At 44.8% G+C, this 23,766-nt stretch overlaps 1 protein-coding gene across 1 annotated transcript; it reads left to right on the forward strand.

Moving 5' to 3' along the window:
• Positions 1-4,729: 4,729 nt before the first annotated feature.
• On the forward strand, positions 4,730-22,364 carry LOC138966003 (putative ferric-chelate reductase 1; the record flags this gene model as incomplete). Its single annotated transcript, XM_070338090.1, is given in 12 exon segments — positions 4,730-5,876; positions 7,786-7,868; positions 9,269-9,445; positions 10,259-10,357; positions 10,783-10,936; positions 15,409-15,525; positions 15,947-16,062; positions 19,052-19,138; positions 19,468-19,545; positions 20,182-20,281; positions 20,942-21,079; positions 22,288-22,364. Coding segments are annotated over 11 exon segments (1,194 nt in total), but the record flags the coding sequence as incomplete, so codon positions are not given.
• Between the last annotated feature and the right edge of the window lie 1,402 nt (positions 22,365-23,766).

Genomic DNA, 23,766 nt, shown 5'->3' on the forward strand with positions numbered 1-23,766 from the left:
TGGTGTGTTTTGCACTGATGCACACCAATCTTACATGGTCCAATCTTACATGGTCCAACCTTACATGGTCCAAACCTACATGGTCCAATCTTACATGGTCCAATCTTACATGGTCCAACCTTACAAGGTCCAATCTTGCATGGTCCAATCTTGCATGGTCCAATCTTGCATGGTCCAACCTTACATGGTCCAATCTTACATGGTCCAATCTTACATGGTCCAACCATACATGGTCCAACCTTACATGGTCCAATCTTACATGGTCCAATCTTACATGGTCCAACCTTGCATGGTCCAATCTTACATAGTCCATATATATATTATTGGACCATGTAATATTGGACCATGTAATATTGGACCATGTAAGATTGGACCATGTAAGGTTGGACCATGTAATATTGGACCATGTAATATTGGACCATGTAAGATTGGACCATGTAAGGTTGGACCATGTAATATTGGACCATGTAAGATTGGTCCAATCTTACATGGTCCAACCTTACATGGTCCAACCATACATGGTCCAATCTTACATGGTCCAATCTTGCATGGTCCAATCTTACATGGTCCAACCGTACATGGTCCAACCTTACATGGTCCAATCTTACATGGTCCAACCTTACATGGTCCAACCTTACATGGTCCAATCTTGCATGGTCCAATCTTACATGGTCCAACCTTACATGGTCCAATCTTACATGGTCCAATCTTACATGGTCCAACCTTGCATGGTCCAATCTTACATGGTCCATATATATATTATTGGACCATGTAATATTGGACCATGTAAGATATATATATTATTGGACCATGTAATATTGGACCATGTAATATTGGACCATGTAAGATTGGACCATGTAATATTGGACCATGTAAGATTGGTCCAATCTTACATGGTCCAACCTTACATGGTCCAACCATACATGGTCCAATCTTACATGGTCCAATCTTGCATGGTCCAACCTTACATGGTCCAATCTTACATGGTCCAATATTACATGGTCCAATCTTACATGGTCCAACCTTACATGGTCCAACCTTACATGGTCCATATATATATTATTGGACCATGTAATATTGGACCATGTAAGATTGGACCATGTAAGGTTGGACCATGTAAGGTTGGACCATGTAAGATTGGACCATGTAAGATTGGACCATGTAAGATTGGACCATGCGTGACCCAACATGGTTTAAAATCGTCACCACGAGTTTTCGTCACACCCAACAATTCAAAGTGTGGTGCAACACACGAACACTATCCAATGTTTTAGCCATTGGTTTGGATGAGCACGACAAACATTTCGTCTGCTTCTAAAGGTGCTACCGCCTCAGAACCGCAGGCGCGAAGAAAAGTTCGCAGGGATTTCCCGATTGCATAACCGGAAACGAAAGGGATCGCTACGAACTAAGTTTCGTTGGTCAATCTAAAGCTCGCTAATAAGATTGGACCATGTATGGTTGGACCATGTAAGGTTGGACCATGTAAGATTGGACCAATCGTACATGGTCCAATATTACATGGTCCAATCTTACATGGTCCAATATTACATGGTCCAACCTTACATGGTCCAATCTTATATGGTCCAATATTACATGGTCCAATAATATATATATGGACCATGTAAGATTGGACCATGCAAGATTGGACCATGCAAGATTGGACCATGTAAGATTGGACCATGTAAGGTTGGACCATGTAAGGTTGGACCATGTAAGGTTGGACCATGCAAGATTGGACCATGCAAGATTGGACCATGCAAGATTGGACCATGTAAGGTTGGACCATGTAAGGTTGGACCATGTAAGATTGGACCATGTAAGGTTGGACCATGTATGGTTGGACCATGTAAGATTGGACCATGCAAGATTGGACCATGTAAGATTGGACCATGTATGGTTGGACCATGTAAGGTTGGACCATGTAAGATTGGACCAATCTTACATGGTCCAATATTACATGGTCCAACCTTACATGGTCCAATCTTACATGGTCCAATATTACATGGTCCAATATTACATGGTCCAACCTTACATGGTCCAATCTTACATGGTCCAATATTACATGGTCCAATATTACATGGTCCAATAATATATATATGGACCATGTAAGATTGGACCATGCAAGGTTGGACCATGTAAGATTGGACCATGTAAGATTGGACCATGTAAGGTTGGACCATGTATGGCTGGACCATGTAAGATTGGACCATGTAAGATTGGACCATGTAAGGTTGGACCATGTAAGATTGGACCATGCAAGATTGGACCATGCAAGATTGGACCTTGTAAGGTTGGACCATGTAAGATTGGACCATGTAAGATTGGACCATGTAGGTTTGGACCATGTAAGGTTGGACCATGTAAGATTGGACCATGTAAGATTGGTGTGCATCAGTGCAAAACACACCACCAGCTACAGATAGATCAGTATGTACCCCCCCCCCCCCCCCCCCCCCCCCCCCCCCAAGTGTTACAATGCAATACACACACCTACAGCTACAGATACATCAGTATACATACACCCCACCCCCCAAGTGTAACAGTGCAAACCACACTTAAAGCTACAGATTCAGCAGTATCATGAGTATGTACTCCCCCCCCCCCCCCCCCCCCCCCCACTGTACAGGACAAAACACCTACATCTACATCTACAGATACAGCAGTATGTACTCCCCCCCCCCCCCCCCCACCCCCCCCCCCCCCCCCACTGTATAACAGCAAAACTAACATTAAAGAAAAAAAAACCAAAATCACTTACTCGCTGGATCCGTCGGTTGTCCTCGAGTTGACGTTAACAGCTTGAACACACCTGTAGGTTTCCATCCGTCCTTGGCTACACAATTTTAACTTGTCAACTATCACCGCCACCACGTGGCACTGGGACCAGCACTCAGATTGAGATCCCGAGGCGACATTCGTCTCGGATAACATATCATCAATGTGCTGTCCAACATTCGCAAGAATGTCTCTTCTTTCGATATTAACTTGAACTAAGAAAACAAATAAACTTCGCTCACGCGGGAAAGTAGCAGCTAGCCGGCCATGTTCACACTCAATCTTGTTTGTACCGTAAGGAAAGCTATTAGAGTATTTCAAGTATATATGATGGCGTATTTTTAAAATGTAAAACTCATGGTTTGAGCTCATGCTGTATTTGATTGCAAATATACAAACAAAACTTACAATTAATTATCCTACTCCTATGTGAAAAAGTCAACAAATATGAATAATTTAGTTTCGCATTTGCAGAGTCATGTCACGCCGTTCCCGACGCTTGAACAGGGGACGTAACAAATGCTAAAATAATGATAATAAATTCAAGTTGTTATCTCCCGTAACTCTGCATATTTTTATCGACAGCAACATTGCGTCGGGCCGATGTCGGGGTTTATTACGTACATTTGCGGAGTTTTACACACAGTCAAAACGATATCGGCGCGACAACGGACGTCGACACACGACATTTGACGACGTCACCCGACTGAAATCGTCAGTCGGCCGACGAAAGCTTGCTAGCTGGGTTTGTGTGTGTCTGCCTGTCTCCCTCTCTCTCTCTCCCCCTCTCTCTCCCTCCCTCACTCTCTCTCCTCCCTCACTCTCTCTCCCTCACTCTCTCCCTCACTCTCTCTCACTCTCTCTATCTCACTCTCTCTCTCTCACTCACTCTCTCTCCCTCACTCTCTCTCCCTCACTCTCTCTCCCTCACTCTCTCTCCCTCACTCTCTCTCCCTCACTCTCTCTCCCTCACTCTCTCTACCTCACTCTCTCTCCCTCACTCTCTCTCCCTCACTCTCTCTCCCTCACTCTCTCTCCCTCACTCCCTCTCCCTCACTCTCTCTCCCTCACTCTCTCTCCCTCACTCTCTCTCCCTCACTCTCTCTCCCTCACTCTCTCTCCCTCACTCTCTCTCCCTCACTCTCTCTCTCCCCCTCACTCTCTCTCTCCCTCACTCTCTCTCTCACTCTCTCTATCTCACTTTCTCTCTCTTACTCACTCTCTCTCTCTCTCCCTCACTCTCTCTCCCTCACTCTTTCTCTCACTCTCTCTATCTCACTCTCTCTCACTCACTCACTCTCTCTCTCTCTCACTCTCTCTCCCTCACTCTCTCTCTCCCTCTCTCTCTCTCTCACTCTCTCTCTCTCACTCACACTCTCTCTCTCCCTCACTCTCTCTCTCTCTCTCTCCCTCTCACTCTCTCTCTCTGTCCAACCTATATACCTACCCCCCCCCCCCCCCCCCCCCCCCCCACGCAGTCCCTAAGCGTTCTCTTTTATATCTGTGACAGTCACGCAATGTGCAATGATACGATGAAGGTGCATGGCAGATCACGTTGGATGAGGTCCATAATGAATTACCATGACTCGAGTATTTGTGCATACCACTGTGTCATCGCGGACCACAGGCAGATCCAACTCTTCGAACTTTAGCGTTGTAAGTCGGTGCAGACGAAAAAGTGACCACATAGCTCACCGAAATAGACCAACGGCAGATCGCACACACACACTTACACTCATGCATGTACAAACACACACACACGCACGAATGGGACACACCCCCCCACACACACACACACACACACACGGCGCACCACACACACAAACACACGCAGAAACCCCGATGTCTAAATACGTTGTTTTATTAAGAATCCGAACCTGTCAACAACAACAACAACAACACACTTTGGTCTATTGTTCTCTCAAGTGCCGCCACCCCCACTGGGCCTCCTGAGGTGCAGCATCCCCATTTTAAACTAAAATGTCGCCGTCCGTCCTTCAGGAGGCCTTCGTCATGAACTCCTCACATCATCGTTTGCTGACACAAACTTTGGGCAACTCCTCACATCATCGTTTGCTGACACAAACTTTGGGCAACTCCTCACATCATCGTTTGCTGACACAAACTTTGGGCAACTCCATATAACAGTGAATATAAACACAACAAAATAACGACGAAGAAAACTATGTGACTTTTACCTGTTAATAGTGAACCAAGACATAGTAATGTATCCTACATACGTAAGAGAGATTAACCACGTGATAACTAAACCATCGCTTCACACGTGTGTAAATCATGTAAATGCTTGAGGTCGGGTCAAACTACAGTCTGGCAGTCTCGCATATCAATATAAAAGAAAAAAACTTACACACAAAAAACACTGTTGCAAACCTGGTATCACACAGCAAGCCATGTAACCGCCACAGACAGCAAACATTCAAAGTTTCAACATACCAACCCTTAAAATAACCTTTGTGAAACTATTCAAGTGCCTGTGGGTAATCTTTCAGAAGCATTCACTGGGCTGATGACCTGAAGTACTGAGTGAAACTAATCAAGGAAGGTGTTAACTGGTCTAGCCTCCTTAGATGTCAAAGATTGATGGATGGGGGACCCGACAGGGATGACTCCATGTCTACCCACACTGTGGACCGAGGTGCACTGAGTGCGATATCATTTTATATTGCACATCGCTGATTGTGTGATTCACGAGGACTAGTGATTTCCGTCGTGGACTTTGTGATTATTCTTGTTACCAAAAATATTTGTGTTTAAATGTGAAAAATCATAACATTCCACAGGACGTTTGCAAACGTGTCAATCACTGAAACGACTAAGTAAGTGAGGACTGCAAAAAACAAGTAACCTCCTGATCGACAGTGACGATGATGCCAGCAACAAATCCTTTAAATTATTATAATCTGTGCTGATAAAAACAATTCTTGCAAGAACTTTTCCTCTACTTACTGTCGAGATTGTGGTGAGAGTGTTGATGCTAAACAAGCGTTTCTTACAGATTAAGAACGCTAGCTTCACTGCAAGCAGACGGCCGCCATTTTGACGAATGGTCTGTTGGCAAACAGAGCGGCTTTGAAAAGGTAAGAACAACACGTTTATGCTGATTTGATTTGATTAGCTGCACTTTCTGATTAACAATGTTGGCATGTAATGTATAACAATTCAGGTTTAAATGGTCAACTGCTCTTGTTTGCTCATGTCCCCCCGCGGGTTAGGGGGAAGAATTTACCCGATGCTCCCCAGCATGTCGTAAGAGGCGACTAACGGATTCTGTTTCTCCTTTTACCCTTGTTAAGTGTTTCTTGTATAGAATATAGTCAATGTTTGTAAAGATTTTAGTCAAGCAGTATGTAAGAAATGTTAAGTCCTTTGTACTGGAAACTTGCATTCTCCCTGTAAGGTCATATATTGTACTACGTTGCAAGCCCCTGGAGCAATTTTTTGATTAGTGCTTTTGTGAACAAGAAACAATTAACAAGTGGCTCTATCCCATCTCCCCCCTTTCCCCGTCGCGATATAACCTTGAACGGTTGAAAACGACGTTAAACACCAAATAAAGAAAGAAAGAAAGAAAGAAAGTTTGCTCATGTCAACAATAAAATTAATATCTTGATTTGAATAAAAACAACAACAATTATGTAAGCTTTGAAATTTAAGACACACAGAATCAAAATAGTGGGTTTTGTTTCCCCGGGAATAGGCGTGTTGATTTTGGAAACATTGATACAATTTTAACAATAATTTTCAATTTCAGAATTTTATTGTTACATTGTATTGGAATAACTCTACACCCAGCAGCATCTTTATATGTAGCTTGTCATGTCTGATGTAGCTTGTCATGTCTGATGTAGCTTGTCATGTCTGATGTAGCTTGTCATGTCTGATGTAGCTTGTCATGTCTGATGTAGCTTGTCATGTCTGATGTAGCTTGTCATGTCTGATGTAGCTTGTCATGTCTGATGTAGCTTGTCATGTCTGATGTAGCTTGTCATGTCTGATGTAGCATGTCATGTCTGATGTAGCTTGTCTGATGTAGCTTGTCATGTCTGATGTAACTTGTCTGATGTAGCTTGTCATGTCTGATGTAGCTTGTCATGTAGCTTGTCATGTCTGATGTAGCTTGTCATGTCTGATGTAGCATGTCATGTCTGATGTAGCTTGTCATGTCTGATGTAGCTTGTCATGTCTGATGTACCTTGTCTGATGTAGCTTGTCATGTCTGATGTAGCTTGTCATGTCTGATGTACCTTGTCATGTCTGATGTAGCTTGTCATGTCTGATGTACCTTGTCTGATGTAGCTTGTCATGTCTGATGTACCTTGTCATGTCTGATGTAGCTTGTCTGATGTAGCTTGTCATGTCTGATGTAGCTTGTCATGTCTGATGTAGCTTGTCATGTCTGATGTAGCTTGTCATGTCTGATGTAGCTTGTCATGTCTGATGTACCTTGTCATGTCTGATGTAGCTTGTCATGTCTGATGTACCTTGTCATGTCTGATGTAGCTTGTCATGTCTGATGTAGCTTGTCATGTCTGATGTACCTTGTCATGTCTGATGTAGCTTGTCATGTCTGATGTACCTTGTCATGTCTGATGTAGCTTGTCTGATGTAGCTTGTCATGTCTGATGTACCTTGTCTGATGTAGCTTGTCATGTCTGATGTAGCTTGTCATGTCTGATGTAGCTTGTCTGATGTAGCTTGTCATGTCTGATGTAGCTTGTCATGTCTGATGTACCTTGTCTGATGTAGCTTGTCATGTCTGATGTAGCTTGTCTGATGTAGCTTGTCATGTCTGATGTAGCTTGTCATGTCTGATGTAGCTTGTCATGTCTGATGTAGCTTGTCATGTCTGATGTAGCTTGTCATGTCTGATGTAGCTTGTCATGTCTGATGTAGCTTGTCATGTCTGATGTAGCTTGTCATGTCTGATGTAGCTTGTCATGTCTGATGTAGCATCATACGCTTTGCCTTTTTCTGCCAATGTTACAGTCCTGTGAGGAAACATTTCTGTCGCCGACACAATGAAGCTTCTGCTACTCATGTTACTGTGTTTGATGCCACCACAGACAAGGGTAAGACAGGAAGGCTACCCATTCTATCAACCCTAACCTAACCCTATAGGAGTTTCGGTATTCTCAGACATTCATATAACCCTAAAAGGTAAAACTCTGGAGAGAATAAACCAGGTAAGTCTGGCTACCGCTCAATGTCAAACCTTGTTCTGTGGAGTTGATCCTAGAATTTGGAAACTTTTTTTATATTGCACAAAAGTCAGACCATTTTGTGGATGGGTCACGCATAAGGCCAAAAAAAAAATTGTCTGTTTCTGGTCACCCGACCGACCCTAAATTTCGGCGCCGACCCTAAACTTTTTTTTTCCAAACTCCAAAATTTTGGTTTTTTTGGTGGTGGTAGAGGACAGGGTGAGAAAATGAACAACAAAAACGTGTGAAAACGAAAGTCCGCTGACGATTTGTAAATGTGTTGAGTGTCTTGTCTCTATGTATAGTGAATCCAGTCTCTTTGCGCGATTTTTAAAGTTAGTTTTATTGGTCTACATTTGGGGGTAAAAAAAAAATAAAAAAAAAATAAAAATAAAAATCCCGACCTACCGACCCTATTTTTTTTAGCCATGTTACCAGAAACAGACAATTTTTTTTTTTTTGGCATAAGCTGAAGTCAATGTGTATCATATATAAAGTAATTCGATCAACAGATGAAGAAGTTATTTGTATTTTTGTGGGTTGCATTTTCTTTGGGTATCCCTGTTAACAACAACAACAACAACAACAACAACAACAACAACAACAACAACAACAACAGTAGCAGCAACAACAGTAGCAGCAACAACAACAACAATTTATTACAACAACAACAACAACAACAACAACAATTTATTACAACAACAACAACAACAACAACAACAACAACAACAACAACAACAACAAGCAGCCATAATTTCAGCAGATGCGTCCATTCTGGCATTCATACATGATTAGCAATAGAGATGGACCTACTATCGGCAGGTCATGCAGACAAGCAGTTTTAATATTCATGGTCTGGCATAAGTGTGTGTGTGTGTGTGTGTGTGTGTGTGTGTGTGTGTGTGTGTGTGTGTGTGTGCGTGTGTGTGTAAGTGTGTAAGTGTGTGGAATAATTAATTCTGCTTATAACTTTTGGAGCTCAATCCGCCAATTGATTTCACAATAAATATTCTTTGATGGACTTGTATGAAAAATAAGTCAAAATTGCCACAGGATTGTGAGCTATGAACTTACGACGCTAAAGTCCAACATCTAAGTTACGGGTGATGATCGAGTTTCTTAAAAGAATTTATAGCAGTCTACATGGGTGTCGAATTTTTGACGTAGTCGAGGGATCGTTTTGCCTCATGTAAAAGCCATGGTCTAAGACGTTGGCTGTTTTTACGGGAAGGAGTTTGTCTCAAACGTCTGTTGCCAAATGTTTTCAGGGCATCCTGAGAAAGAGCTCGGAATGCAGCGAGTCGCTTGGCTGTATCAGTAACCCCGAGTCCAACATGATGCTCACGTGGCAGCCTACGTCACAGCACGTGCACTTCACGCTTCGCGGATACATCGGGTCTGGGGATGTGTATGTGGCTATGGGACTCTCGCACGACGAGAGGATGGTGAGTATGATGAGGGAGCATGTGGGCATTAATCATTTGAATGCGAAATTGGCAGGCAAAGGATAGACAGAGAAGTGCATTGATGAGAGCTGCCAACACCTACGCATGCTACGTTTTAAGACAAATTGCTACGCGGCTGTAACGCCAAGCTTAGAATTGGTGCGCTACAACAAATAATGACATGCATGCAATAATTTGCTTTCTGAGTCCTGGTACTTATTTGTGATGATCACTCCGCGAAGCAGTCTGACTTGTGTCATAAAACATTGACCACACTGAAAGGTCGGATTGTTTTCTGCTTGGTACTGAGGGTGTGTGTATTTCTGGTTTTGATATGAGAGAGGTCCAGAAAGTGCTTTCTTTCAGAACGTGTGCGTGTGCGTGCAGCGCGTCATCAAATGCCTTTTGTAAAGTCATCAAGAGGTATCTTTTACGTCCCACGTTCACGTTGAGTTAATCTGAACCAAACCTTTTGGACGCGTACGGATGCCGTCACAATCCACACGTACACGAACACGTTTTGTCTACACGTAGTGCTCCTTGACCTCTCTAGAAATGCCATTGGGCAACACGTTTTTCTTAAAAGTGTAAACCAACGTCGCCATTGTGTGATCATACGTTTAAGAATGCGTAGGTCCGTGTCTCAAGATGTTTCAGTGTGTCTGTGTGTGTGTGTGTCAGTGTGTGTCAGTGTGTGTGTGTGTGTGTGTGTGTGGGTGTTCCACACAAGCTTGTATTCATTAGAGCAATGCCCCAAGCTGTGTTTTTTTTTTATCTACGGTTTGTTTATGATAAATTATGTGTGGTTGCCAGGGTGATGATGACGTGACGGACTGCGTGCACTACGGAGGTCTCGTGCAGGTCTTCTCGTCCTACAACACGGGCCGCTCCAACAGGCGCTTTGTGGACGGGGTCAGTTCAGTGCTACCTCCATTTTCAAGTCCAACAACCGTCTCTTGGGCACTAAGTCTTGGTATAGTAGAAGGCCACAGAACTACATTAAGCGTTACCAGGGCAAAGACGAACATCCGTAGCCAGGGCACAAAGCCTTAATTAATTGTTATAGTACACTGCCACAGAGCTAGATTTAGCGTCGGCAGGGACACCGGATGCATACCAGCCGTTGTTGGCCTGTAAGAACCCACACTTAAGAAGACTTTCACCCATTTAAAGTGCTTGATTATTTCAAATTCTATGTTCTTAACTGCTGTAAATTGAGCACCATTTTCAAACCTCCTTCTGTCGAAGACCTGATTTTCTCAGAGTTTCCATGTCAAAGTCAATGAAAAATATGATATAAACAAAATAATCAAAGGACGAAGTGTTGATTAACGCAGGGACTGCTGAATCAGTCAGGGATCTACGAAAGTGGAACCATCCAGTGCTCGTTCACTCGGCCCGTGAGAGGAAGTGACGTCACCATAGGCCCACACAGACACTCTCTGGACCAACCGTGGAACGTGCTGCTAGTGTGGGGTCACTTGATGCCAGGTACGTCTGTCTGTGTGTCTGCCTGCCTGTCTGTCTGTCTGCCTGTCTGTCTGTCTGTCTGTCTGTCTGTGTGTCTGTCTGTCTGTGTGTCTGTCTGTGTGTCTGTCTGTGTGTCTGTCTGTCTGTCTGTCCGGCTGTGTGTATGTGTGTCCCTGTCAGTCTGTCCGTCTGTGTGTCACTCTCAGTCTGTCTGTCTGTATGTCTGTCTGTCTGTGTGTCACTGTCAGTCTGTCTGTGTGTCACTGTCAGTCTGTCTGTATGTCTGTCTGTCTGTGTGTCACTGTCAGTCTATCTGTGTGTCACTGTCAGTCTGTCCGTCTGTGTGTTACTGTCAGTCTGTCCGTCTGTGTGTCACTGTCAGTCTGTCCGTCTGTGTGTCACTGCCAGTCTGTATGTCTGTGTGTCACTGTCAGTCTGTCCGTGTGTGTGTCACTGTCAGTCTGTCTGTGTGTCACTGTCAGTCTGTCCGTGTGTCACTGTCAGTCTGTCTGTGTGTCACTGTCAGTCTGTCTGTCTGTCTGTGTGTCACTGTCAGTCTGTCCGCCTGTGTGTTACGGTCAGTCTGTCTGTCTGTGTGTTACTGTCAGTCTGTCCGTCTTTGTGTCACTGTCAGTCTGTCTGTCTGTGTGTCACTGTCAGTCTGTCTGTCTGTGTGTCACTGTCAGTCTGTCTGTCTGTGTGTCACTGTCAGTCTGTCTGTGTGTTACTGTCAGTCTGTCTGTCTGTGTGTCACTGTCAGTCTGTCTGTGTGTCACTGTCAGTCTGTCCGTCTGTGTGTTACTGTCAGTCTGTCCGTCTGTGCATCACTGTCAGTCTGTCCGTCTGTGTGTCACTGCCAGTGTGTGTGTCACTGCCAGTCTGTCTGTGTGTTACTGTCAGTCTGTCCGTCTATGTGTTACTGTCAGTCTGTCCGTCTGTGTGTCACTGTCAGTCTGTCTGTGTGTGTTACTGTCAGTCTGTTCGTCTGTGTGTTACTGTTAGTCTGTCTGTGTGTTATTGTCAGTCTGTCCGTCTGTGTGTCACTGTCAGTCTGTCTGTCCATGTGTCACTGTCAGTCTGTCTGTCTGTCACTGTCAGTCTGTCTGTCTGTCTGTGTGTCACTGTCAGCCTGTCTGTCTGTGTGTCACTGTCAGTCTGTCCGTCTGTGTGTCACTGTCAGTCTGTCTGTCTGTGTGTCACTGTCAGTCTGTCTGTCTGTGTGTCACTGTCAGTCTGTCTGTCTGTGTGTCACTGCCAGTCTGTCTGTCTGTGTGTCACTGTCAGTCTGTCTGTCTGTGTGTCACTGTCAGTCTGTCCGTCTGTGTGTCACTGTCAGTCTGTGTGTTACTGTCAGTCTGTCTGTCTGTGTGTCACTGTCAGTCTGTCTGTGTGTCACTGTCAGTCTGTCCGTCTGTGTGTTACTGTCAGTCTGTCCGTCTGTGCATCACTGTCAGTCTGTCCGTCTGTGTGTCACTGCCAGTGTGTGTGTCACTGCCAGTCTGTCTGTGTGTTACTGTCAGTCTGTCCGTCTATGTGTTACTGTCAGTCTGTCCGTCTGTGTGTCACTGTCAGTCTGTCTGTCTGTGTGTCACTGTCAGTCTGTCCGTCTGTGTGTTACTGTTAGTCTGTCTGTGTGTTATTGTCAGTCTGTCCGTCTGTGTGTCACTGTCAGTCTGTCTGTCCATGTGTCACTGTCAGTCTGTCTGTGTGTCACTGTCAGTCTGTCCGTCTGTGTGTTACTGTTAGTCTGTCCGTCTGTGTGTCACTGTCAGTCTGTCTGTCTGTGTGTCACTGCCAGTCTGTCTGTCTGTGTGTCACTGCCAGTCTGTCTGTCTGTGTGTCACTGTCAGTCTGTCCGTGTGTGTGTCACTGTCAGTCTGTCCGTCTATGTGTCACTGTCCGTCTGTGTGTCACTGTCAGTCTGTCCGTCTGTGTGTCACTGTCAGTCTGTCCGTCTGTGTGTCACTGTCAGTCTGTCCGTCTGTGTGTTGCTGTCAGTCTGTCTGTCTGTGTATCACTGTCAGTCTGTCTGTGTGTTACTGTCAGTCTGTCCGTCTGTGTGTCACTGTCAGTCTGTCCGTCTGTGTGTCACTGTCAGTCTGTCTGTCCATGTGTCACTGTCAGTCTGTCTGTGTGTTACTGTCAGTCTGTCCGTCTGTGTGTTACTGTCAGTCTGTCCGTCTGTGTGTCACTGTCAGTCTGTCCGTCTGTGTGTCACTGCCAGTCTGTCTGTCTGTGTGTCACTGTCAGTCTGTCCGTCTGTGTGTTGCTGTCAGTCTGTCTGTCTGTGTGTCACTGTCAGTCTGTCCGTCTGTGTGTCACTGTCAGTCTGTCTGTGTGTCACTGTCAGTCTGTCCGTCTGTGTGTCACTGTCAGTCTGTCCGTCTGTGTGTCACTGTCAGTCTGTCTGTCCATGTGTCACTGTCAGTCTGTCTGTGTGTTACTGTCAGTCTGTCCGTCTGTGTGTTACTGTCAGTCTGTCCGTGTGTGTGTCACTGTCAGTCTGTCCGTCTGTGTATCACTGCCAGTCTGTCTGTCTGTGTGTCACTGTCAGTCTGTCCGTCTGTGTGTTGCTGTCAGTCTGTCTGTCTGTGTGTCACTGTCAGTCTGTCTGTGTGTTACTGTCAGTCTGTCCGTCTGTGTGTCACTGTCAGTCTGTCTGTGTGTCACTGCCAATCTGTCTGTGTGTCACTGTCAGTCTGTCTGTGTGTTACTGTCAGTCTGTCCGTCTGTGTGTCACTGTCAGTCTGTCTGTCTGTGTGTCACTGTCAGTCTGTCTGTCTGTGTGTCACTGTCAGTCTGTCTGTGTGTTACTGTCAGTCTGTCCGTCTGTGTGTCACTGTCAGTCTGTCTGTCTTTGTGTCACTGCCTGTCTGTCTGTGTGTCACTGTCAGTCTGTCCGTGTGTGTGTCACTGTCAGTCTGTCTGTGTGTCACTGTCAGTCTGTCTGTGTGTCACTGTCAGTCTGTCTGTGTGTCACTGCCAGTCTGTCTGTCTGTGTGTCACTGTCAGTCTGTCCGTGTGTGTGTCACTGTCAGTCTGTCTGTGTGTCACTGTCAGTCTGCCGTGTGTGTGTCACTGTCAGTCTGTCCGTGTGTGTGTCACTGTCAGTCTGTCCGTCTGTGTGTCACTGTCAGTCTGTCCGTGTGTCACTGTCAGTCTGTCTGTGTGTCACTGTCAGTCTGTCCGTATGTCACTGTCAGTCTATCTGTCTGTGTGTCACTGTCAGTCTGTCTGTGTGTCACTGTCAGTCTGTCTGTGTGTTACTGTCAGTCTGTCCGTCTGTGTGTCACTGTCAGTCTGTCCGTGTGTGTGTCACTGTCAGTCTGTCCGTGTGTGTGTCACTGTCAGTCTGTCCCTGTGTGTGTCACTGTCAGTATGTCTGTGTGTTACTGTCAGTATGTCCGTCTGTGTGTCACTGTCAGTCTGTGTGTCACTGTCAGTATGTCCGCCTGTGTGTTACTGTCAGTCTGTGTGTCACTGTCAGTATGTCCGTCTGTGTGTCACTGTCAGTCTGTGTGTCACTCTCAGTCTGTCTGTCTGTATGTCTGTCTGTCTGTCTGTCACTGTCAGTCTGTCCGTCTGTGTGTCACTGTCAGTCTGTCCGTCTGTGTGTCACTGTCAGTCTGTCTGTGTGTCACTGTCAGTCTGTCCGTGTGTGTGTCACTGCCAGTCTGTCCGTGTGTGTGTCACTGTCAGTCTGTCCGTGTGTGTGTCATTGTCAGTCTGTCCGTCTGTGTGTCACTGTCAGTCTGTCTGTGTGTGTGTCACCTGTCAGTCTGTCCGTCTGTGTGTCACTGTCAGTCTGTCCGTCTGTGTGTCACTGTCAGTCTGTCCGTCTGTTTGTCACTGTCAGTATGTCCGGCTGTGTGTCACTGTCAATCTGTCTGTGTGTCACTGTCAGTCCGTCCGTCTGTGTGTCACTGTCAGTCTGTCCGTCTGTGTGTCACTGTCCGTCTGTCTGCTTGTGTGTCATTCCGGCGAAGCTGGAGGTATTCCACGAACGCTATAAATTGTATTCGACTTGAGAAATGTTCTTGCCGATAATAAATGATAAAGAAGTATTCTTAGTGCCCTAACTGGGGCTACAGTTGGTGATGGAAGTTTACCAACAATTAAGAACATAATAACTTAAATACAGTGGGTGTCGACCAATTCTTTGATTTTTGATCCAACGCCACCCAGGGCCGCTTTTTCGGGAAGATTTTTTTTGCGACTACAGTAATATGCTCGCGCAAATAAACGACGTCACGTTGTTTTGACGTCAAGGCATCGCGCACATGTATAATTGTGTGTGTGTGTGTGTGTGTGTGTGTGTGTGTGTGTGTGTGTGTGTGTGTGTCTGTGTGTGTGTGTGTGTGTGTGTGTGTCTGTGTGTCTGTGTGTCTGTGTATGTGCCTCTGTTTGTGTGTGTGTGCGTGTGTGTGTGTGCGGGAGCGTACCTGCCTTAAACACCCTCTCCAACCTCCATTGAGTCGTCCGTTGTGTTACAGGAACAGACCAGAAGATGCAACATGACTACGTGTCGGCTTTGTCCACCAAGGTCGACTTCCAGGCTGTGGGCAGCTTTGAGACACAGAAACTGACCGCCACTCTGGTACACCTGCACGGTGAGTTAGTCACAGCTAGTCTCTCCCACAGACACAGAAACTGACCGCCACTCTGGTACACCTGCACGGTGAGTTAGTCACAGCTAGTCTCTCCCACAGACACAGAAACTGACTGCCACTCTTGTGCACCTGCACGGTGAGTTAGACGCAAGTAGTCATTCGCACAAACATGCACAGGGCATACACAGAAAAGTAACCAATAAACCAACACATCCTTTACAGACCAAATAGCAGTCAAGAAGTTTTCTGGTAAATTTGCTTTAAAACTTGATGACACGACTGACTTGCCAGGGACTGATTATATTATCATGTCTATTTCTAATGTCAAAGGGAGTTGATAAAATGGGATTGAGGGATATTTAAGCGTTAAAAAGTGACGTAGCAATGACGGCATAACTAACGTGACAACTATGTCCACCAGGGAGCCTGATGCTGATTGCATGGGTGACGCTGACGTCAATTGGCGTCATCATGGCACGTCACTACAAAGGTCTGCTGCCCGACACAGAGTTGGTCGGCAAACACGTGTGGTTCCAGGTACAGTAACACTTACACTGTCCGCGTCTTCTTGTTGTTGACGCATCCGCATGACTGTTTGTTTGTGCATGAGTTAATACATGATGTTTGGTGGCTTGTTGACAGACCAGCTTTTTTGTTGGTCCGAGGCCAGGGGATCAGTTGACACACCGTGGAGGGAGGCATATCGTCTTCGGTTTCATCTGTACTGAAGGCATACATCAAACAATCAACCTGATTGGCTTTTACTTTGACAATCCACCTTTCGCCTCAAAGCTCAAACCCATTCAACACCTCGATGTGTTACAACGGGAACAGTGTTATTTGTTACCCAGCAGGTTCTGAATGAAAAGTCGTGAAAATGATGACAAACCTATTTATTGATTGAGCATCTGATCTTTATGCAACCAGTATCTTGAACAGCTCTGCTGGTAGAGTTACCAGCCTAGATGATTCATTGTTGATGTATTTCGTCACGACATATTTGTGTTGTGGTTAACGGGTTAGTCGTTTGGATGGTGAATGGGCTAGTCAGTCGGTAAGTGGTATAGTCTAGCTGGCTGCTTCATGGTTGGATTTGAAAACCAGAAAAGAACACTTCTTTTTCAATAAGCTTGGTCATGTTTGTGCTCCCCAAAAATTACAACTCCGTGCACGCAATCATTTCGCCAATACGGGGTTTTAATACGGTCAGATTTGTGGCCAAAGCAACTCCTAGGCGCATTTAAAAAAATGCGAGTTTAACTGTAAATAACAGTGTATTATATAAAAAGCTACTGAAATCCAAAACTTCAAAGCTAGTTATATGATTGGTTGGATAGTTGATTAGTTACATGATTGGTTGGATAGTTGATTAGTTACATGATTGGTTGGATAGTTGATTAGTTACATGATTGGTTGGATAGTTGATTAGTTACATGATTGGTTGGATAGTTGATTAGTTACATGATTGGTTGGATAGTTGATTAGTTACATGATTGGTTGGATAGTTGATTAGTTACATGATTGGTTGGATAGTTGATTAGTTACATGATTGGTTGGATAGTTGATTAGTTACATGGTTGGTTGGATAGTTGATTAGTTACATGGTTGGTTGGATAGTTGATTAGTTACGGGCCGATTGACTGTTCTAATTGTACCTGTACTAACGCAGTCTTTTTTATATTTAGTCAAGTTTTGACTAAATATTTTAACATCGAGGGGGAATCGAAACGAGGGTCGTGGTGTATGTGCGTGTGTGTGTCTGTGTGTGTGTCTGTGTGTGTGTGTGTGTAGAGCGATTCAGACTAAACTACTGGACCGATCTTTATGAAATTTGACATGAGAGTTCCTGGGTATGAAATCCCCGAACGTTTTTTTCATTTTTTTGATAAATGTCTTTGATGACGTCATATCCGGCTTTTCGTGAAAGTTGAGGCGGCACTGTCACGCCCTCATTTTTCAACCAAATTGGTTGAAATTTTGGTCAAGTACTCTTCGACGAAGCCCGGGGTTCGGTATTGCATTTCAGCTTGGTGGCTTAAAAATTAATTAATGACTTTGGTCATTAAAAATCTGAAAATTGTAAAAAAAATTAAAAATTTATAAAACGATCCAAATTTACGTTTATCTTATTCTCCATCATTTGCTGATTCCAAAAACATATCAATATGTTATATTTGGATTAAAAACAAGCTCTGAAAATTAAATATATAAAAATTATTATCAAATTTTTTTTTTCGAAATCAATTTAAAAACACTTTCATCGTATTCCTTGTCGGTTCCTGATTCCAAAAATATATAGATATGATATGTTTGGATTAAAAACACGCTCAGAAAGTTAAAACGAAGAGAGGTACAGAAAAGCGTGCTATCCTTCTTAGCGCAACGAATACCCCGCTCTTCTTGTCAATTCCACGGGCACTGCCTTTGCCACGGGCGGTGGAGTGACGATGCTACGAGTATACGGTCTTGCTGCGTTCAGTTTCATTCTGTGAGTTCGACAGCTACTTGACTAAATATTGTATTTTCGCCTTACGCGACTTGTTTAAATATTGTTTTTAATTGTTTTTAATCATTATTTTTGTTTGTTTTGTTTGACAGGTTCACCGCGCCCTGATGATGCTGGTGGTCCTACTGACAGCGTGTGGAATCATTGTCATCTTTGTTTTGTTTGACAGGTTCACCGCGCCCTAATGATGCTGGTGGTTCTACTGACAGCGTGTGGAATCATTGTCATCTTTGTGTGTTTTGTTTGACAGGTTCACCGCGCCCTGATGATGCTGGTGGTTCTACTGACAGCGTGTGGAATCATTGTCATCTTTGTTTTGTTTGACAGGTTCACCGTGCCCTAATGATGCTGGTGGTTCTACTGACAGCGTGTGGAATCATTGTCATCTTTGTTTTGTTTGACAGGTTCACCGTGCCCTAATGATGCTGGTGGTTCTACTGACAGCGTGTGGAATCATTGTCATCTTTGTTTTGTTTGACAGGTTCACCGCGCCCTAATGATGCTGGTGGTTCTACTGACAGCGTGTGGAATCATTGTCATCTTTGTTTTGTTTGACAGGTTCACCGCGCCCTAATGATGCTGGTGGTTCTACTGACAGCGTGTGGAATCATTGTCATCTTTGTTTTGTTTGACAGGTTCACCGCGCCCTGATGATGCTGGTGGTTCTACTGACAGCGTGTGGAATCATTGTCATCTTTGTTTTGTTTGACAGGTTCACCGCGCCCTGATGATGCTGGTGGTTCTACTGACAGCGTGTGGAATCATTGTCATCTTTGTTTTGTTTGACAGGTTCACCGCGCCCTGATGATGCTGGTGGTCCTACTGACAGCGTGTGGAATCATTGTCATCTTTGTTTTGTTTGACAGGTTCACCGCGCCCTGATGATGCTGGTGGTCCTACTGACAGCGTGTGGAATCATTGTCATCTTTGTTTTGTTTGACAGGTTCACCGCGCCCTAATGATGCTGGTGGTTCTACTGACAGCGTGTGGAATCATTGTCATCTTTGTTTTGTTTGACAGGTTCACCGCGCCCTGATGATGCTGGTGGTCCTACTGACAGCGTGTGGAATCATTGTCATTTTTGTGGAGGTTGGCGGATATAGCGAGGTATACCCCTGTGTGTGTGTGTGTGTGTGTGTGTGTGTATGTGTGTGTTTGTGTCTGTGTCTGTGTGTGTCTGTGTCTTCTCTCTCTCCCTCTCTCTCTCCTCTCTCTCTCTCTTGTATGTGTGTGTGTGTGTGTGTGTGTGTGAGAGTGTGTGTGTGTGTGTGTTTGTGTGTGTGTGTGTGTGTGTGTCTGTCTGTATGTCTGTCTGTGTGTCTGTCTGTCCGTCTGTCTGACTGTCCGTCTGTCTGTCTGTCTGTGTCTGTCTGTGGCTCTGGGGCTGTGTGCCCTGCATGTTAACACAATGACACTTTAAGGTTTGTGTCCTCCAGGCAGGAGACAAGACGGACATGTTTCCCTTGCTGCATCCTGTCCTGGGCCTGGTCGTCACGGGACTCAGTGTGCTCAACGTGAGTAAAGGTGCAAATGACACAGTTACCCCCCCCTGCCAACAAGTGTCTTCTCAACGATTGAAGCTTTCAGGCATACAATGACACAGTTACCCCCCCTGCCAACAAGTGTCTTCTCAACGATTGAAGCTTTCAGGCATACAATGACACAGTTACCCCCCCTGCCAACAAGTGTCTTCTCAACGATTGAAGCTTTCAGGCATACAATGACACAGTTGCCCCCCCTGCCAACAAGTGTCTTCTCAACGATTGAAGCTTTCAGGCATACAGTGATGCAGGACATACCGGTGTAAGCTTCAACGTGTCTTTGTTAAGAAGCTCAACTAATTCAGCGAAAGCTTGGCACGTGCGACATTTAACATTGTTTTGACTGCAATGAACTCAAATGCCACCTTTTAGGCGTCAGCCAAAATTATACTGTACCATTGATATGAAAATTGATTGCTTTTGGGGAAGATGATCCAACAAACTTCAATGCAAAACTGCGGAAACTAATACAACCAAAACTATAATTTGCCTGCTGGCTTATTTTTAAATTTCCCGAAAGGCGTCTTTGGCATCACGACAGAATGATGCTTGGTTGTGAATTTCACGGAATGCAGTCGTGGTGATGTGATCTATGTTTCTTACTTCCAGCCGATCCTGGCAGTCTTCAGGCCCGCACCGACAGCCCCAAGAAGACCCATCTTTAACTGGGTTCACCGCTGTGTGGGAACTGGCTCTCACATCGTCGGAGGTTTGTACATGTCAAGGAATAAAAACAAGAACAACAACAACAACAACAACAACAACAACAACAACAAAATTGCATGTCTGGAATGGTTGTAAAAGAAAATGCTCATTGAATGCTTTATAAGCAAGTACCGTTGAAAATGTTTGTGGGACTGAGGATGATTCCCCCTTCAAATATCTCCTTCTTCCTATTCGTTCATGTGCACAACTCCCACGTACACTCGTGGTTGCAATTTTCCACGTGTATTTTTTTTAACATGTATGTTAGATCAATCAATCAATCAATGAGGCTTATATCGCGCATATTCCGTGGGTACAGTTCTAGGCGCTCTGCAGTGATGCCGTGTGAGATGAAATTTTATACGGCCAGTAGATTGCAGCCATGTCGGCGCATATTTACCTTTCACGGCCTTATTCCAAGTCACACGGATATGGTAGACAATTATTAACTGTGCCTAAGCAATTTTGCCAGGAAAGACCCTTTTGTCAATCGTGGGATCTTTAACGTGCACACCCAATGTAGTGTACACGGGGGGTGGTTCGGACACCGAAGAGAGTCTGCACACAAAGTTGACTCTGTGAAATAGATTCCCCCCCCCCCCCCTCCGCCATTTAGGCGCTTATCCTGTCGTTCTGAAATGATTGAGTTGTTCTGTGATTGCAGTGCTGACGATATTTTTCGGGCTGAAACTGAAGAAAGCCGCCGCCCCCGTATCCATGGTGCTGGTGCTGGGGGCTTTTGTTGCCTGGCACGTTACCATGGAGATCATCTTCTTCTCCATCGTCTATGTCAGAAACAAAAGTGAGTGAGGAGCCAGTCTGTCTGTCTGTGTGTCTGTCTATCTGTCTGTCCGTGTGTCTGTTTGTCTGTCTATCTGTCTGTCTGTGTGTCTGTCTGTGTGTCTGTCCGTGTGACTGTCCGTGTGTCTGCTAACCCTAACCCTAACCCTAATCTGTATGTCTGTTTGTGTGCAGGGCCGGACTACCGGGGGGGTTATGGGGGTTGCGCAACCCCCCCCCCCTAGCCTAAACATGTACCTTACTTATTTAATTTTTTTTTTATTATTGCTTATTTTATGCCGTTTCATGCAAGGAGCGACCATTTTCCTATCTCAGAATATGACCTACCCGTCAGCTTCAGGGGGCTTCGCCCCCTGACCCCCACAACGACGGGGGGGTGGTGGGTTCTAGGGTTTCCGGACCCCCCCCCCCCCAGCCAAAAAATAAAAATATTGAATGAGGTATGCATTTCTTTATTTTACATTGAGTTTCAATTTTTGGGGTATTAATCAGTGACAAAATCTGCTGCCTGAAACTGGTAATGATCATCCTCAGAATGCACCAGATTGCACCATTTTGCATCCTTTTTTTCAAAATTTTCCGGGGGTGCATGCCCCCGGACCCCCCTAGCAAGCTAGGCGCTTCGCCCCGTCGGCTCGGCGCTTCGCGCCTTCACACCCATATCTTCACAATATACTTTTGAAAATAAAATGAACTGATCCGCCCCTGCCGCCAGGGGGGATGTCCCCCTGGGCCACCACTGGCAACCCCCCCCTCCTCTTCGCCTAGTCCGGCCCTGGTGTGTCTGTGTGTGTGTCTGTGTGTGTGTATGTCTGTGTGTCTGTCTGTCTGCCTGTGTGTGTATCTTCTGTCTGTGGGTCTGTGTGTGTGTCTGTGTGTCTGTCTGTGTGTGTGTCTGTGTGTCTGTCTGTCTGTGTGTCTGTCTGTCTGTCTGTGTGTCTGTGTGTCTGTCTGTGTGTGTGTCTGTGTGTGTGTGTCTTTATGTCTGTCTGTCTGTGTGTCTGCCTGTGTGTGTCTGTCTGCATGTGTGTCTGTGTGTCTGCGTGCCTGTCTGTCTGTCTAATTTCTTCAAAGGTCTGTGACCCCCTCCCCCCAAGTCATTTTTGCCGAGCCTGGACTTTCTGCATTTTTCTCAACTAAGATCGTGTACATGATTCCTTCATTGAAAAACAGCTATCAGTCCGAATGAAAGCATGGCCTATATTTCAGGGTCTGCGGAAGACAAGCGCCGAGACTCGGGGCGGTCTTACAGCGTGCAGGAGAAACAGGAAGCGGAGGGCTTGACCAGTCGCCCCCGGGTAAGCTCCCTTGCACTCCACACACACACACACACACACGCACGCACGCACGCACGCACGCACGCACGTACACACACACACACACACACACAAACTCATGCACACACACATTCACACACACACACACACACACACGCGCGCGTATGAATTATTTATTACGCGCATATGAATTTGTTATGACGCGTGTATGAATCATTTCTTACGCACGCACGCACGCACGTACGCACGCACGCACGCACACACGCACAAACACAAACACACACACACACACACACACACACACACACACACACACACACACACACACACACACACACGCGCGCAGAGTTTAACGCATTCACATTCTTATTGTTCTTGTTTTTACATTTAGTCAAGTTTTGACTAAATGTTTTAACATAGAGGGGGAATCGAGACGAGGGTCGTAGTGTGTGTGTGTGTGTGTGTGCGTGTGTGTGTCTGTGTGTGTGTGTAGAGCGATTCAGAATAAACTACTGGACCGATCTTTATGAAATTTGACATGAGAGTTCCTGGGTATGAAATCCCCATACGTTTTTTTCATTTTTTGGATAAATGTCTTTGATGACGTCATATCCGGCTTTTCGTGAAAGTTGAGGCGGCACTGTCACGCCCTCATTTTTCAACCAAATTGGTTGAAATTTTGGTCAAGTAATCTTCGACAAAGCCCGGACTTCGGTATTGCATTTCAGCTTGGTGGCTTAAAAATTAATTAATGACTTTGGTCATTAAAAATCTGAAAATTGTAAAAAAAAATAAAAATTTATAAAACGATCCAAATGTACGTTTATCTTATTCTCCATCATTTGCTGATTCCAAAAACATATAAATATGTTATATTCGGATTAAAAACAAGCTCTGAAAATTAAATATATAAAAATTATTATCAAAATTAAATTGTCGAAATCAATTTAAAAACACTTTCATCTTATTCCTTGTCGGTTCCTGATTCCAAAAACATATAGATATGATATGTTTGGATTAAAAACACGCTCAGAAAGTTAAAACAAGTCGCGTAAGGCGAAAATACAATATTTAGTCAAGTAGCTGTCGAACTCACAGAATGAAACTGAACGCAATGCCATTTTTCAGCAAGACCGTATATACTCATAGCATCGTCAGTCCACCGTTCCGGCAGTGAAATTGACAAGAAGAGCGGTTTAGTAGTTGCGCTGAGAAGGATAGCACGCTTTTCTATACCTCTCTTCGTTTTAACTTTCTGAGCGTGTTTTTAATCCAAACATATCATATCTATATGTTTTTGGAATCAGAAACCGACAAGGAATAAGATGAAAGTGTTTTTAAATTGATTTGGAAAATTTAATTTTGATAATAATTTTTATATTTTTAATTTTCAGAGCTTGTTTTTAATTCA

The sequence above is a fragment of the Littorina saxatilis genome, linkage group LG5 (assembly GCF_037325665.1).
Source record: "Littorina saxatilis isolate snail1 linkage group LG5, US_GU_Lsax_2.0, whole genome shotgun sequence".
NCBI lineage: Eukaryota > Metazoa > Mollusca > Gastropoda > Littorinimorpha > Littorinidae > Littorina > Littorina saxatilis.